General features: G+C 44.2%; 1 protein-coding gene across 1 annotated transcript in view; it reads left to right on the forward strand.

Moving 5' to 3' along the window:
* CAPZA1 (capping actin protein of muscle Z-line subunit alpha 1) overlaps nt 1-17,390 on the forward strand; it is a 174,392-nt gene that overhangs the window by 132,450 nt on the left and 24,552 nt on the right. The window contains exon 8 of the mRNA XM_069238669.1: nt 13,340-13,411. Within this exon, the coding sequence (XP_069094770.1) occupies nt 13,340-13,411 (72 nt within the window). The remainder of the gene's footprint in view (nt 1-13,339; nt 13,412-17,390) is intronic.

A 17,390-nucleotide genomic window follows, 5' to 3' on the forward strand; every position in this document is an offset into this window, starting at 1 on the left:
AGTATTTATATTTCTGGTTGCTTCTGCCATGAGCTGCAACAGGTGCAGATGGTGGGGAAATAATTGATTGAGGCATGCTGCTGTCGAGGGCTTCTTAAGCAATTTAGACGCTTTAATATTGATGATGAAGACTAGAACTGTCATGCTTTTCAGTGGCTTGTTAGATGTGACTACGGATTGTAATGGGATAGAAAAATTAGGAGACATTTTTGGGGTGTTAGTTAATGAGTTGCAGTTTTTATTTGTCTGTTAAGAAGTGACGATTTGGTGAAGTAGATCGTTTAGGCTTGCTTGATGGATTTTTGGTAGGTTTACCTGTGTTACTTATGGCTCGTTTTATCCATGTCATCCCATCATTTATAGTATAGACCTTTAGGAAGTGTGTTCCTATATCATCTGATCTGTGTTGAGCCACCTGATGCAGGATTTGAGGAACACCTTGGGTTCTCTAGTTTTGGATAGATAGTGTATTTTAGTTCCTGTTGAGAAATCAGTAGTCACCCAACGGGAAACATTGTTTACAGCGATCCATCTACTACAAAATGCATTTACAACAATGCCATTACTACAAATATGCCTTTACCATGCATACCTTTACTACGAATATACCTTTGCTACGCATGCCTTTACAACAAATTTCGTTCTAAAGGCATGCATGATAAAGGTGTTTGCGTGGTAAAGGTTTTGCAGGTAAGTACAGGTAAGTGTTAAGTGGTTTAAGTGTGTGTGTGTGTGTGTGTGTATATATATATATATATATATATATATATGTTCAATGGCATGTGTAGCTGCAGATACATATGCTGTGCACTGTTTCTGCCATCTAGTGTTGGGCTCGGAGTGTTACAAGTTGTTTTTCTTCGAAGAAGTCTTTTCGAGTCACAGGACCGAGTGACTCCTCCCTTTCGGCTCCATTGCACATGGGCATCGACTCCATCTTAGATTGTTTTCTTTCCGCCATCGGGTTCGGACGTGTTCCTCTTCGCTCCATGATTCCAATTGGGTAAGTATTAAAATCATCAAAAAAACGTTGGTATTGTTTCGTTTGGGAAAGATCTTCTATCGATACATCGGCACCGACGAGACAACCGCTTCGGTGGCCCTTCGGGGCTTCCGCGCCCAGCCGAGGCCTGGTCGGCCGACCACACCCATCGTTGAAGCCTCATGGACCGGAGCCCCCTTCCGTTTCTGTCCGACGTGCCACGCTAAGTATCCATACACAGACCAGCATCGGGTCTGTAATCTATGTCTGTCACCGGAGTACAGAGAGGATACTTGCGAGGCCTGCAAGGCCTTTCGGTCGAAAAAGGCCTTAAGAGATTGGAGGGCGAGACGCATGCATATGGCATTGAAATCGTCGCAACACCTCGACGTCTAAGAGGAGGAGATGGCTCTCTCCATCCAGGGATCGGAATCGACGGAGACTGACTGACGACAGCGGGCCAAAAAGTGAGTATGCCTGCCCCGACCCAACCCCAAAGTCAGCCGAAAAAATAAAAGGCCTCGGGGACGCCACTGCCTGAAGGCCATGGCTCGACCCATAAAAAAAGCAGTGACCAGGCAACACCTTCGGCACCGAAGAAGGCCAAAATCGTGCCAAAGTCTTCCGACTCGAGCCGAGGAACCGGCGTTGAAAAAAGCCGACATCGCCTTGTCGAAGCCATTAAGCCTCGAAAGACCCTTTCGGAGCCGAGGCCAACCATCACCATGGGCATTTTGGTGCAGAGAAAACTGGTTTCGGAGCCGAAAAAGACCTCTTATAGAGAGGAACATGGGCTCTCCAAACAACTGAAGGAGAGGCACAGATTTGAAGAGGAGCTGGACATTGAAGAGTTTGACCAAACTCAAACAAGAATACAGATCCATAAGGATACTGGAAAGATTCAAACTGCCCCTCCTCTCAAATTTAAGAGAAAGTTGGCTTTTCAACCACAAACAGAGACTGAGACTGATCAGCCAAGAGCTAAAGTGGCTAGAGATAAATCACCAACTTGCCATTTTTCTCCAGAAATATCGCCACCACATTTGCCACAAAGGACAGGGTCACCAATTGGCACACCCACTGCACAGTCACCCACACATACTGTGCAAACACAGGATGATTTAGATCCATGGGACGTCTACGATCCCCCTGTCTCGGACAATAGCCCTGAGTGCTACCCCTCAAAACCATCTCCACCAGAGGATAGCAACTCCTATACCCAAGTCTTGGCCAGGGCAGCGGCATTCCATAATGTCAGTATGCATTCAGAACCATTGGAGGATGACTTCCTCTTCAGTACCCTGGCTTCCACACGTGTCATACCAAAGCCTGCCTATGCTACCAGGCATGCTTAAGCATGCACAGCAAGTGTTTCAAGAGCCGGTTAAGGGAAGAGCCATCACACCGAGGGTGGAAAAAGTGTACAAACCACCCCCGTCGGACCCAGTGTTCATTACGCAGCAGCTCCCACCGGACTCGGTAGTGGTTGGTGCCGCAAGGAAGCATGCAAACTCTCAATCATCAGGAGATGCACCACCTCCTGATAAAGAAAGTCACAAATTTGACACAGCGGGAAAGAGAGAGGCGTTGCAAGCTGCCAACCAATGGCGTATCGCAAATTCGCAGGCCCTCCTCGCCCGTTAAGACCGAGCTCACTGGGATGAAATGAGTGACATCATTCAGCATCTACCTAAAGAGTATCAGAAACGGGCTCAACAAGTAGTAGAGGAAGGGCAAGCCATCTCCAACAATCAGATTCGTTCGGCACTGGACTCCACTGACACTGCCGCAAGAACTGTAAACACGGCAGTCCCAATCAAGAGACATGCTTGGTTACGAAGCTCAGGATTCAAACCTGAAATACAGCAGGCAGTATTAAACATGCCGTTTAATCAGCAGCAACTGTTTGGGCCGGAAGTGGACACAGCCATCGAAAAGATGAAGAAAGACACTGACACAGACAAAGCCATGGGCACGCTCTACTCTTCCCAGTATAGAGGGACATTTAGATAACCACAATTTAGGGGAGATTTTAGACAGCAACCTTCAGAGGCATCCACCTCTCAAGCGAAACCCACCTACCAGTCCCAATACCAGAGGGAGGTTTCTCGGATCATTCAGGGGACAATTCCCAAGATCAAGGGGAAAGTTTCAGCCTACCAAGCAGGCCCCCAGCAACAAACAGTGACTCCAATGTCGCACTTCCCCAACACACATCACTAGTAGGGGGTCAGACATAACCACGGACACATGGGTTCTATCAATTATCCAACATGGTTACTGCATAGAGTTCACACATTTCCCTCCAGATGTTCCTCCAAAAGCACACAAACTGTCGACACAGCATCTAGAACTATTACAAATAGAAGTACAAGCACTATTAACAAAACAGGCCATAGAACTAGTACCTCACCACCAAAAAGGAACAGGGGTTTATTCTCTATATTTCCTTATTCCCAAAAAAGACAAAACACTAAGGCCAATTTTAGATCTCAGGACATTAAACCTCTTCATCAAATCTGAACATTTCCACATGGTCACACTACAAGATGTAGTTCCTTTACTGAAACATGGAGAATACATGGCAACACTGGATCTAAAAGATGCGTATTTCCATATACCCATCCATCCATCTCACAGAAAATACCTCAGATTTGTCATACAGGGCAAACATTATCAATTCAAGGTACTGCCCTTCGGGATAACAGCACCCAGAATATTTACAAAATGCCTCGCTGTAGTAGCAGCTCATATTAGGAGACATCACATGCACGTATTCCCATATCTCGACGATTGGCTAATAAAAGCCAATACTCGACACCGGTGTCAAAATCACATACAGTATGTAATAGATACCCTACAAAGACTAGGCTTCTCTATAAATTACCAAAAATCTCACTTGCAACCATCCCAACTACAACAATACTTGGGAGCAACACTCAACACACAAAAAGCAATTGCCACTCCAAGCCCACAGATAGTTCAATAATTTCAAACTATGGTGTTAAACATACAACCAAATCACCAGTACACAGTCAGATTTGTCATGAAGCTCCTAGGCATGATGGCATCATGCATCGCTATTGTCCCAAACGCACGGCTACACATGCGGCCTTTACAGCAGTGCCTAGCAAAACATTGGACCCAAGCACAGGGTCAACTTCAGGATCTAGTGTTGATAGACCGGCAAACACACTTTTCACTTCAATGGTGGAACCCTGTAAATTTAAACAAAGAGTGGCCATTTCAAGGCCCGGTGCCTCACGCCATTCTCACAACAGATGCTTTGATGATTGGGTGGGGAGCACACCTCAAGAATCACAATATACAAGGACAATGGGACAATCCACAAAAACAACTACACATAAATCACTTAGAACTGCTAGCGGTCTCCCTAGCACTAAAAGCCTTTCAACCCCTTCTAGTCCACAAACACATTCTTGTCAAGACATGATAGTTTTATGGAAGGGGTCCGACCCGCTCACCTTCACGCAAACAAGGCATTTATCCGAGAAATATATTGTGATGGAGGTGAGCAAGGGATAGGAGGGAGGCAGTGTGCCTCTCCTCTTACTTTTCATGTATTCCTTGTATTGCTGTTACCATGCTGGGCAGCAACTGTAAAAGCAAGTGGACTATCAAGTAATGGATACCTAATGCACATAAGAACATTTGTATGGTGAACTGAAGTGCCTGTGACGCTATTGCAGCTATATGGAAATTAAGCGCTCCAGCTCAGGAAGTTATTTATATGGAACTGTGCATTATGGGAGTTGGAGTTTGGTTATTGAAGTCACATGACTGTGTATTTAAAAAGCACTGGCTCACTCACACCGGCTCTTACTTACCTGTGAACAAGGCATGCTGTTGCTGAAACGCGGCAGGATTTCTTGTCTTGCTGCTCAGAAATGCTATTAAATGCTTTGATTTTAACATGGACTGGTGCCTGGGCTTTTCGTGTTTGGGAGATATTTTCTGTGGGATGCTTCGCCCCAGTAACCCAGGCTGCCCTGCTGGGTCTGTGGCCCCTTACGGAGCAGGAGGTTTTTAGAGTGGGTATGGGTTTTGGGATGGTAAGGGTGTTTTTAGGTCTTAGGGTGGGTATGGGTTTTGGTGGTAAGAGCATTTTTAGGTTTTAGGGTGGGTATGGGTTTTGAGGTGGTAAGGGCGTTTTTTAGGTTTTAGGATGGTAAGCATATTTTTCGGTTTTAGGGTGGGGTATGGGTTTTGGGGTGGTAAGGGCATTATTGGGGTTTAACGTGAGAGGTTTGTGGGTGGCAACGTGTGTGTTTGTCTGTGTATGTGTGTGTGTGTGTGTGTGTGTATGTGTATATATATATGTTCGATGGCATGTGTAGCTGCAGATACACATGCTTTGCACATCCCGCCATCTAGTGTTGGACTCGGAGTGTTACAAGTTGTTTTTCTTCAAAGAAGTCTTTCGAGTCACGAGATCGAGGGACTCCTCCCCTTTCGGCTCCATTGCGCATGGGCGTCGACTCCATCTTAGATTTTTTCCGCCATCGGGTTCGGACGTGTTCCTTTTCGCTCCGTGTTTCGGTTCGGAAAGATAGTTAGAATCTCGGAAAAATCGACGGTATTGTTTGCGTTCGGTATCGGGTTAGTTACTACAGATCGACACCGATTTTTTTAAGAGCTCCGGTGGCCCTTTGGGGTTTTTTCGATTCCCCCCCGTCGGGCCTGGTTGGCCCGGCCACGTGTATCTTCAAGGCTGATGGAACGGACCCCATTCCACTTCTGCCCAAAATGTCACAACAAGTATCCGTATACAGATCAACACCTGGTCTGTAACTTGTGTTTGTCTCCAGAACACAAAGAAGATACGTGTGAAGCCTGTCGAGCGTTTCGGTCGAGGAAGACATTAAGGGACCGAAGAGCGAGAAGACTGCAAATGGCGTCGGCGCCGACAGGATAAAGGCATTTGGAGGAGGAAGAGGAAAGCTTCTCCATCCAGGAGTCGGACTCGGACGAGCTCGATCCCGAAGAAACGCCTAAAACCGTGAGTAAGACGTCGAAACATAAAACTCACGAGAAGACCACAAAAGCCCAGGGGACGCCACCGCCAACGGGCCATGGCTTAACCCGTAAAATAGGTGACCGACCATCGGCACCAAAAAAGGGCACGCTTGTGTCGAAGTCATCCGACTCCGGTCGAGATACCGGCACACAGCAATCTCGAGCCCGAGACAGCGGCTCTGAGCAAGTTTGGCACCGAAATGTGTCAGCAACGAGAGATCACGACGCCGAAAAAGGCTACCGAAAAGGTTTCCATTCCGAAACATCCAGCCTCGGAACCGAAATCAGGTTCCTACACAGAGGAACAGGGATTGTCCTCCCAAATGCAAGGACATAAGTTCGGACAAGAACTAGAATCAATGGAGCCAGACTACACTCAAAGGAGGCTCCACATTCAAAAGGACACAGGGAAGATAAGCACTCTTCCCCCCCAATTAAAATGAAAAGAAGACTTGCCTTTCAGGAAAAGGACAAGCAGCCACAGGCGAAAGTGGCAAGACAAACAACTCCGCCACCATCTCCACCACCATCAATGCACACATCACCAGTGGACACTCCACCACTGATGCAGTCTCCAACGCATACTGCAATAAGTCAAGATGATCCCGACGCATGGGACCTCTATGATGCACCAGTATCGGATAACAGCCCAGACTGTTAACCAGCGAGACCTTCCCCACCGGAGGACAGTACATCCTACACGCAGGTGGTCTCAAGGGCAGCGGCTTTTCATAATGTCACCTTACATGCAGAACCGATTGAGGATGATTTTTTGTTCAATACACTATCCTCCACTCATAGCCAATACCAGAGCTTACCTATGCTACCGGGAATGCTAAAACACTCCAAACAGGTGTTTCAGGAGCCTGTGAAAGGCAGGGCCATAACTCCAAGGGTGGAGAAAAAGTACAAGCCACCGCCTACAGATCCTGTGTATATCATGGAGCAATTAACACCAGACTCTGTAGTAGTAGGGGCAGCTCGCAAGAGAGCAAACTCTCACACCTCGGGAGACGCACCACCTCCAGACAAGGAGTCGCAAATTTGACGCTGCAGGAAAAAGGGTTGCAGCACAAGCAGCAAACCAATGGTGCATTGCCAACTCACAAGCACTTCTGGCAAGATATGATAGGGCGCATTGGGACGAAATGCAGCATTTCATAGAACACTTACCCAAGCAGTTCCAGAAGAGGGCACAACAAGTGGTGGAGGAAGGACAAAGTATCTCAAATAATCAGATACGGTCAGCAATGGATGCAGCAGATACAGCTGCAAGGACAGTAAATACTGCGGTAACAATAAGGAGACACGCATGGTTGCGTACATCAGGATTCAAGCCGGAAATACAACAAGCCGTGCTGAATATGCCCTTTAATGGACAGCAGTTGTTTGGGCCGGAGGTGGACACTGCTATAGAAAAACTTTAAAAAGACACGGATACGGCCAAAGCCATGGGCGCACTCTACTCCCCACAGAGCAGAGGCACATTTCGCAAAACACAGTTTAGAGGGGGGTTTCGAGGACAAGCTACAGAACCCACAACCTCACAAACAAGTCCCACTTATCAAAGTCAATATCAGCGGGGAAGTTTTCGGGGACAATATAGAGGGGGACAATTCCAAAAAAATTGAGGAAAGTTCCAAAGCTCCTCAAAACAAACAGTGACTTCCAAGTCACAAATCCCCAACACATAACACCTGTGGGGGGGGGGGGACTAAGCAATTTTTACAAGCATTGGGAGGAGATAACGACAGACACTTGGGTACTGGCAATTATCCAGCATGGTTATTGCATAGAATTTCTCAGATTCCCTCCAAAAGTTCCACCGAAAACACACGATATGTCAAAAAACACATGGATCTTCTAGAACTAGAGGTCCAGGCATTACTACAAAAAGGAGCAATAGAATTAGTACCAATGCAACAAAAAGGAACAGGAGTTTGCTCTCTGTACTTTCTCATACCCAAAAAGGACAAAACACTGAGACCTATATTAGATCTCAGAACTTTAAATACCTATATCAAATCAGACCACTTTCACATGGTGACATTACAAGACGTAATCCCACTGCTCAAACAACAAGACTACATGACAACACTAGACCTAAAGGATGCATATTTCCATATACCGATACATCCTTCACACAGAAAGTACCTAAGGTTTGTATTCCAAGGGGTACATTACCAATTCAAGGTGTTGCAATTCGGAATAACAACTGCGCCAAGAGTTTTTACAAAATGCCTGGCAGTAGTAGCTGCGCATATCAGAAGGCAGCAAATACATGTGTTCCCGTACCTAGACGATTGGTTAATCAAAACCAACACACTAGAACAGTGTTTACAACACACAAAGTACGTCATAAAAACCCTACACAAACTAGGTTTCTCAATCAACTACACAAAGTCACACCTTCAGCCGTGTCAGACACAGCAATACTTATGGGCAACAATCGACACAGCAAAAGCGATTGCCACTCCAAGTCCACAAAGAGTGCAAGCATTTCACAATGTTATACAGGGCATGTATCGAAACCAAAGTATACAAGTCAAAATAGTAATGAAACTACTAGGCATGATGTCCTCATGCATAGCCATTGTCCCAAACGCCAGATTGCACATGCGGCCCTTACAGCAGTGCCTAGAATCACAATGGTCACAGGCACAGGGTCAACTTCTAGATCTAGTGTTGATAGACCGCCAAACATACACCTCACTTCAATGGTGGAACAATATAAATTTAAACCTAGGGCGGCCTTTTCAAGACCCAGTGCCTCAATACGTAATAACTACAGATGCCTCCATGATAGGGTGGGGAGCACACCTCAATCAACACAGCATTCAGGGACAATGGGACTCTCGGCAAAAACAGTTTCACATAAATCACTTAGAACTATTGGCAGTATTTCTAGCGTTAAAAGCATTTCAACCAATAATAAGCCACAAACACATTCTTGTCAAAACAGACAACATGACAACAATGTATTACCTAAACAAACAAGGGGGAACACACTCAACACAGTTGTGTCTCCTAACACAGAAAATATGGCATTGGGCGATACACAACCACATTCGCCTAACAGCACAGTTCATTCCAGGGATACAGAATCAATTAGCAGACAATCTCTCTCGGGATCACCAACAGATCCACGAATGGGAGATTCACCCACAAGTACTACACACTTACTTCCAAAAGTGGGGAACACCACAAATAGACCTGTTTGCAACCAAAGAAAACGCAAAATGCCAAAACTTTGCATCAAGGTACCCACAACATCAGTCTCTGGGCAATGCGTTATGGATGAGTTGGTCAGGGATATTTGCATACGCTTTTCCCCCTCTCCCACTCCTTCCATATCTAGTAAACAAGTTGAGTCAAAACAAACTCATACTCATAGCACCAACTTGGGCAAGACAACCTTGGTACACAACACTACTAGACCTCTCAGTAGTGCCTCATATCAAACTACCAAACAGACCAGATCTGTTAAATCAACACAATCAACAGATCAGACACCCCAATCCAGCATCGCTGAATCTAGCAATTTGGCTCCTGAAGTCTTAGAGTTCGGACACTTAAAACTTACACAGGAATGTATGGAAGTCATAAAACACGCTAGAAAACCGACCACTAGACATTGCTATGCAAATAAGTGGAAAAGGTTTGTTTATTATTGCCATAATAATCAAATTCAACCCTTACACGCATCTGCTACAGACATCGTAAGCTATTTGCTACATTTGCAAAAGTCAAAACTAGCTTTTTCATCCATTAAGATACATCTTACCGCAATTTCAGCTTACCTGCAAATTACCCACTCAACTTCACTGTTTAGGATCCCAGTCATAAAAGCCTTTATGGAAGGACTAAAAAGAATTATACCACCAAGGACACCACCAGTTCCTTCATGGAACCTCAACATTGTCTTAACACGACTCATGGGGCCACCATTTGAACCCATGCACTCATGTGAAATGCAATATTTAACATGGAAAGTTGCATTTCTAATTGCCATCACATCTTTAAGAAGAGTCAGTGAAATCCATTTACCATTCAAGAACCATTTATTCAAATACACAAACATAAAGTAGTTCTACGGACAAATCCAAGATTTTTACCCAAAGTCATATCACCGTTCCACTTAAATCAAACAGTAGAACTACCAGTGTTCTTCCCACAGCCAGATTCTGTAGCTGAAAGAGCACTACATACATTAGACATCAAAAGAGCGTTAAGGTACTACATTGACAGAACAAAACAAATTCGGAAAACAAAACAATTATTTGTTGCTTTCCAAAAACCTCATACAGGTAATCCAATTTCAAAACAAGGCATTGCTAGATGGATAGTTAAATGCATTCAAACCTGTTATCTCAAAGCAAAAAGAGAACTGCCTATTACACCGAGGACACACTCAACTAGAAAGAAGGGTGCTACCATGGCCTTTCTAGAAAACATTCCAATGAATGAAATATGCAAGGCAGCCACATGGTCTACGCCTCATACGTTTACCAAGCACTACTGCTTGGATGTGTTAACAGCACAACAAGCCACAGTAGGACAAGAAGTACTACGAACTTTGTTTCAAACAACTTCAACTCCTACAGGCTGAACCACCGCTTTTGGGGAGATAACTGCTTACTAGTCTATGCAAAGCATGTGTATCTGCAGCTACACATGCCATTGAACGGAAAATGTCACTTACCCAGTGTACATCTGTTCGTGGCATGAGTCGCTGCAGATTCACATGCGCCCACCCACCTCCCCGGGAGCCTGTAGCCGTTTCGAAGTTGATCTTAAACATTTGTAAATTGGTAAATATATCACTTTAAACTACATTATGTACATACATTTTTCTCCATTGCATGGGCACTATTACTATAATACACAACTCCTACCTCACCCTTTGCGGGGAAAACAATCTAAGATGGAGTCGACGCCCTTGCGCAATGGAGCCGAAAGGGGAGGAGTCCCTCGATCTCGTGACTCGAAAGACTTCTTCGAAGAAAAACAACTTGTAACACTCCGAGCCCAACACTAGATGGCGGGATGTGCAAAGCATGTGAATCTGCAGCGACTCATGCCACGAACAGATGTACACTGGGTAAGTGACATTTTCCATATATGTGTGTGTGTGTGTGTGTGTGTATATATATATATATATATATATATATAATGTGTGTGTATATACTTATCATTTTATTTTCTACCACAGATATGTCACAGATATGTCTTTACAGACTATGCCTCTACAACAAAAGTTTCAAAGTAAAGTCATTTTCATGGTAAAAAAAACTTTTTTTGTAAGTGCATTCGTTGTAATGATGGATGCGTTGTAAGTCCCATGTTGTAAAGGCAGTTTTGATAAGTGCATTCGTTGTTCCATCATACAACCTCACTGTGTCTGGATCAGTTTTTGATATTGATTTAGATGGAGCCAAAGGTTGCCTTACACATGTATATTGTTTAAACGCCTGATATGGAAGGGGTAGAATTTCTGACAGAGGTGGTGTTTGGAGGGTGTGTGTTGGAGTGGTCTAACCATACGTGCTATTGGACTGATAGGTTAGAAAATTCAAAGTTGTTTACGTACATGGGGTTCAATGTGTAACTGGCTCTGTGTGGCCGATTCCACCATTTATATACAATTTGAAGCTAATGACCTGCATGTTATTGAACAGGTTTGAACTGCTTAGCCACATATTGAATTCTTGCATGATCTGAGTGTTGTTTGCTTTGATCTGTGGGCAGAGAGGAGAGTTCAATAGACCCTCCAGGAAGATGTTATATTCAGGGAACGGGAAGGGACAGTGGACATTTGCTAAGATGAACCAGCTGGTAGGATGAATGTTGCAGCTGCCTGCTATGCAGAAAGGGAAGGAGATGAGTGCTGGGAATTGTACTGCAGGATAGTGCTTAACACTACTCTCTCTCTCCCTCTCCCTCATGATGATTTTGTTGCCTGGAAAAGGAAATCATTCAGGGAGGAGATTGTGTTGGCACATAACCTTGCTTGGGCGATGCCAGCATTGTTGTAGATGTCCATGAATATGCCTCAGTGTTGAATGACTGTTTATTAGACCCTGGTTTAGGTGGGACTGTGGGTCTTGTTGACTGTAAAATTGTGATTTTGAGGGTAGCAGAACCTCAGTTACAGAAAAGCCTAGTCTGGTGTGACTGTGAGCAGGATTGATGAGAGTGGAAATGGGCCCGATATGAGTGGCATGGGAAGAGTGGAGTTGTGTTGGAGTGTATAATGGTGGTAGGTGTCGCATATTCAGCAATGCTCAGGTTTCAACTTCTGAAACCATGGAAGATTTCCATGACGTTGGCCTCCAGGTTTTTTTTTTTTTTTTTTTTGTATTCTTTTTTTTTGCTTTTGTACTTTGGGTTAAACACCCATACACACAGGTACTCGTCACTGCCTGGAATCATGATGGTGTTATTGCTGTAGATCTGTAATGTTGGCCTTCTGGGCAAACCCCAGCAAGGGCTAGCATTGCCTGTAATCTCCTTGGATTTCTGAAGTGTTGTTCATTCAACATTCTGCAGTGGGTTGCTTGGGCACGGATCACTGAGAAATTCTTGGTAGGGGGCAGCCAGATCATTTTGAACAGGAAAGGACAATAGGCAACTAACCATTTTCAGGCCAGGGGTAAAAATAACAAGCCTGTCCTGCGGGTACGAGTCAATACCGCTACTGTCCTTTCTCTATAGCCTGATGAGCTGATGGAAGTCATGCCCAGAAAAAAGGGTTGCAAGAGACAGAGCTCAACTCTTGGTTTTCGTCCTTTTCCTTGTATATATTCTGTATACACTCATGACTGTTATACATGATGAGGCCAGAAATCAACAAATATCAAGAGACTTGCTGAATGGGAAACTCTCACGACAGGTGTGCATCCACTCCGGAACCGTGCAGGGGGCTGCTTCTGTCCCAACAGTAGTGCATATTTGTCCATTATTGTGCCATTACATAGCATTCTGTAGGCAGGGGTGGGGGATTTAGATTTGTAAACTGTTTTGAGGTTTACATCGCAGATCTGAGAACGAGTAGAGTTAAAAGTGCATTGTCTAAGATAATATGCGGATATTCGATAGGGAAACCTTACCATATTGTCATTCATTTGTATAGTAAGTTTATTATATGTATTAACCTATGTAGCTACTAGTAAGATGTGCTCCGTTTATTCTATGTTGCTGTTAAAAAATATATCAGATTAACAACCTATTTGCTGGAAAGTTTGGTTGTGTAAGTACCAGCAACATATCCTTTAAAGAATTAAGTGATTTTAATCTAAAATATTTTTCCTATTTTTCCAGGTGCATTATTATGAAGATGGCAATGTTCAGCTTGTTAGTCACAAAGACATTCAGGAGCCTATTACAATCTCTGTGAGTATCATGGGACCAATTTCAGTTTTAGTCAATGTAGTTTTGACTTAATATTTTTTAAACATGGGAGTTGATACTAGAATTTACTTTATACTTTTAGATAAACAATGCTTGTTTTCCCTGACTCCTATTTTTCACCCCATGACAGAGCTCACTTGCAGTATCTGTTTATCCTTAAGCATGTTTGATTCATCTTTGTACTGTTGATTAAGAAAGTAAAAAAAATGTAAAGTAAGTCCAAAATAAAGTTTAAGCACTGGCTACCGTTATAGAATTAATTGCTTATTTTTAAAGTGGTTATGGGGCTCTGTACACCGTGAAGAGATACTCTGCCATTACGTTTGAACCGATTTAGCCAGAAGCTTAAAAGATATTCTGTGCAGAATAGTATGATAGTATGCCTGGTTTATAATCAAGAAATATAGAATGCTAACTATAAATAAATTGGATTGTTCTTAACGTCGGTATCTAAGTAACCTGAAATAGACAACATGGGTGAAGCTAGAGTTTTATGTGATGTATCCCTACCCCTACTGACATGAGCACTCGCTGTGAGTATCTGTACTGGTAGAGAGGAGCCCAAGGGGAGCAGTACATGGAACTCTTATGTCCTTTGGCCTTTCATCATCTCTGCATCATCCTCTGCAACTCTTCCTCTCCCCTCTACACCATTAGTATCTGGCATCTTAACAGTTTCCCAACATCCCTTGTATAAACCCCTTCCCGCTCTGTCCAAATATATTTTCATAAAGTATGCCATCTTTTCTTCCACCCCAATCAACCATTTTTTTTCACTCTCCATTCTTACTGGGTAGTAGAGAGTCCGCTGCAATCAATGAATTATGTTTCACAGATTAAAAGTCTCATATCAGCCATGGCTCTATGAAAATTCACAGCATCCACTAGGTCATCTGAGACCTTTGAGAGGTGGTATAGAGGGCAGCCCATCTCAGCCTCTCCGCCGCTTCCTTCAGGTCCATTAACACCTAGAGAGAGCAAGGGAAAGCTAGTGAAAGATTGTGCTTCCACATAAGGCCATGACAGTTGAAAGTTACTACTGTTTTCAGCAGTGATGACCAGATTTCAGATATGAGTTCATGCTAATAGCTCTCTTTGGAAGCCTCTCACAAAAGTGTGTTTAAGCTGTGGCCATATACATGCAGTTTAGCAGTACTTTAATTTGGACTTACAAAGTACACTGTTACTCATAGAACTGTTCTCCTGGTGCTGTAACTTAGACTGAGAGAAACTGAGGAACACTGTCAGACTCTTGTGTTAAATAGCCAGATTTTCATAAAAATGAAGAAGTTCCCTACTAATCTCAGATGGGGAGGCATCATGTTCTGTTGTTTAAGCACAAAGTAAAATGCACGACCTCTGCTTCGAGAGCTGAAACTTTGTGGGACAGGTAACAGACCAGAAAATGCTGAAGAAAGTCATTTTCAAGGCCATTAATTGGATGGAGTTTTGGGGCATAAATCTTTTCTGAATTCATGTGCTGTGCCTTATTTCTCCATCTAGTGATTAGGTCTGAATTATAATCTTGTAATGCATTTTTATCTTTGTTTTTATGTTGGAGTTAGTGTGTTGCCATTTGGTGCCTTGTCCATCCCTCTCCTGACGTCAGACTCCCGGCCCAGAAGCCATTGTTCTATCCCCCATCTTCGGATTCTGTTTTGCACGTAGTGTCTGAAAGCTGCAGCCGAAGGCTCCTTAAACGTCAAAAGGAGACCGGATAAAGCAGGGTATTGTCAAACAATTCCAAAGATTTAAGCCTACAATATGCATCGTATAGCAAAGAAGAGGATGACCAATATCCACGAGATACTGATTGAGAAAAGACTGAAGAAGTAAGTGGGGCATGTAGGTGGCTGATAGGGCGGTCGGAGAATGCTCAAGCAAAGGGCCCCATTCACTTTGGGATATGGATAACATGCCCTTTAGATTCTCCCCAGAGTGGCACCGCACGTTTGCCAAGAGAGACACTCACCAGGTTTATGATGTCTGCTTGCCAAGAGACTATAGCACCAAAGCCTGTGAATCGTGTGAGAAATTCAACCTGAAAATATTTGAAGCCAAGGAGAAGCAGAGACAGGCACACTATACCGTGCAGGGCCAGAAGAAAAGCTTGTCACAGAGGGTCCCTGGTCTGTAGAGTGAGGAAGATAATATCGCTACGGTATAAGGCGCAGACACCAAGGTGAAGACCATTGAGGTCGACTGGGAACAGGTGCAGGAAACACTCAGAGAAACGTGGACATGTAATGCATAAAAAACTGTTGTTAGCTGAGGCATTCAGATACATAACCCTCAAATTGTTGCAGCGCTGGAGAACTCGTCGACCTAAGGCATGTTGAAGAAGAAAGAACCCCACAGGTTCTATCCCAAGGACACCACGGGCAGGCTGTCTGCCAAAACAAATTGGTGTAGACAGACAACCATTAGGACAACCATTAAGGCAACCATTAGGGTAGAATGAAGAAGCCTGCAGCCAAAACACCTAGGTCTAAGTGGGGTCCACACTACGAGAGGGCACTTAATATCAAGCAGAAATAGGGGGGCTCAAGGCCAAATTCGCTGCAATCCTCCAAAAGAAGGATTTTTTAGACTTCCCTTTCGGAATTCCTACAAAATCCTTCAGTGGAAAAAAGCCATGAGGAGGTAGAGATGGCTGACCTGGAGCCATTAAGAACACCATAGCCCTAAGGGAAAGAACAACGCAAAATATTCGCCATTCAAGAAGACCCGAGTCCCAGGGGCTATTCCATGACACCTACACATGATCAGTGGCAGGATCTCAATTCTGACTCGCCAGAAGAAGGAGTTAACACATATGAGGCCCTTCACCTCTGGGGGATATCATCATATATAACAGTGGTGAATAGCACAGTAATCAGAAATGGAGTCCTGCTAAAGGAGGAAAAGACACAAACGTTTCTTACTCGAAACCCTCCTTCCGTCACTGAGTAAGTGCCAATACCTGCTAATGTTACCTAGTATTTTGGACCACAGAAGAGAGGCGTTCAAGGAACTGACAACCTGCAAACTGTTTACACAGAGAATAGAAAAGAAATATAAACGCTATTCAAAGGAACCTTCATATCTACAACGTAATGTGACAGACTATCACTGTGTCCACTACAAGGAAAAGGGCCAGTATAGCAGTGTTGTCGGGGCACCTTCTGAAAAGGAAAGCAAAAGGATTGAGATGGTGAGGGTGAAAGTTTGAAAGAAGAGCTGCAACACAATGGGGCAGCATCAACTCCAGTGCCTTTCTGAATCGGTATGCCCACCAGCACTGGTAAGAGGTGCCAGAATTGCTGAAACACCTACCAGAACTGTACCAAAAGAGAGCAGACTTGCTCGTAGAAGAGTGCAAAACTATAGCCAGTGCATGCTTAAAATCTGCACTAGATGCCCGTTGAAGTGGTAAGCAAGCAGCTGGTGATGGGAACAACATTAAGAAGAGACGTCTGTTTGCGGGTATCTGGTTTTAAAAATGAGGTCCAGGCAAACATAATCAACAGCCCCTTCAACGGAGAACCACTTTTTGCCAGAGCTGTGGACAACACACTGCAACAGTTGAAAAAAGGACAATGAGACGGGTAAGTCCTTGGGGACTTTACAGCTAAGGCCCTCCAGGGGAAAGGGGTTGCTGCTGCAAGAAGACGAAGAGGAAGCTTCCACCAATAAACACCTGCCTTCTCAACAAACAAGTCAACCCCAAGAAAAAACAAGGCATGGACAATACCAAGCACCACAAAGTCCTTCCATGCACGATCAAGAGGTAAGGGATAAACATCCAGAGGAGCAGGCCCCTCAAACAAGTGAAGTACAGAGCCCCCTCCACATAACACCAGTGGGGACCTTTTACACAATAAATTCAGACGGTGAGCATCACCATAGACACCTCGCACACTAACTGATTACCTGTTACGAGTGGCTAGTGTTGAAAAGGACAATCTCAGCAGTCAAGCAA

The sequence above is a fragment of the Pleurodeles waltl genome, chromosome 6, assembly GCF_031143425.1.
Source record: "Pleurodeles waltl isolate 20211129_DDA chromosome 6, aPleWal1.hap1.20221129, whole genome shotgun sequence".
Lineage (NCBI taxonomy): Eukaryota > Metazoa > Chordata > Amphibia > Caudata > Salamandridae > Pleurodeles > Pleurodeles waltl.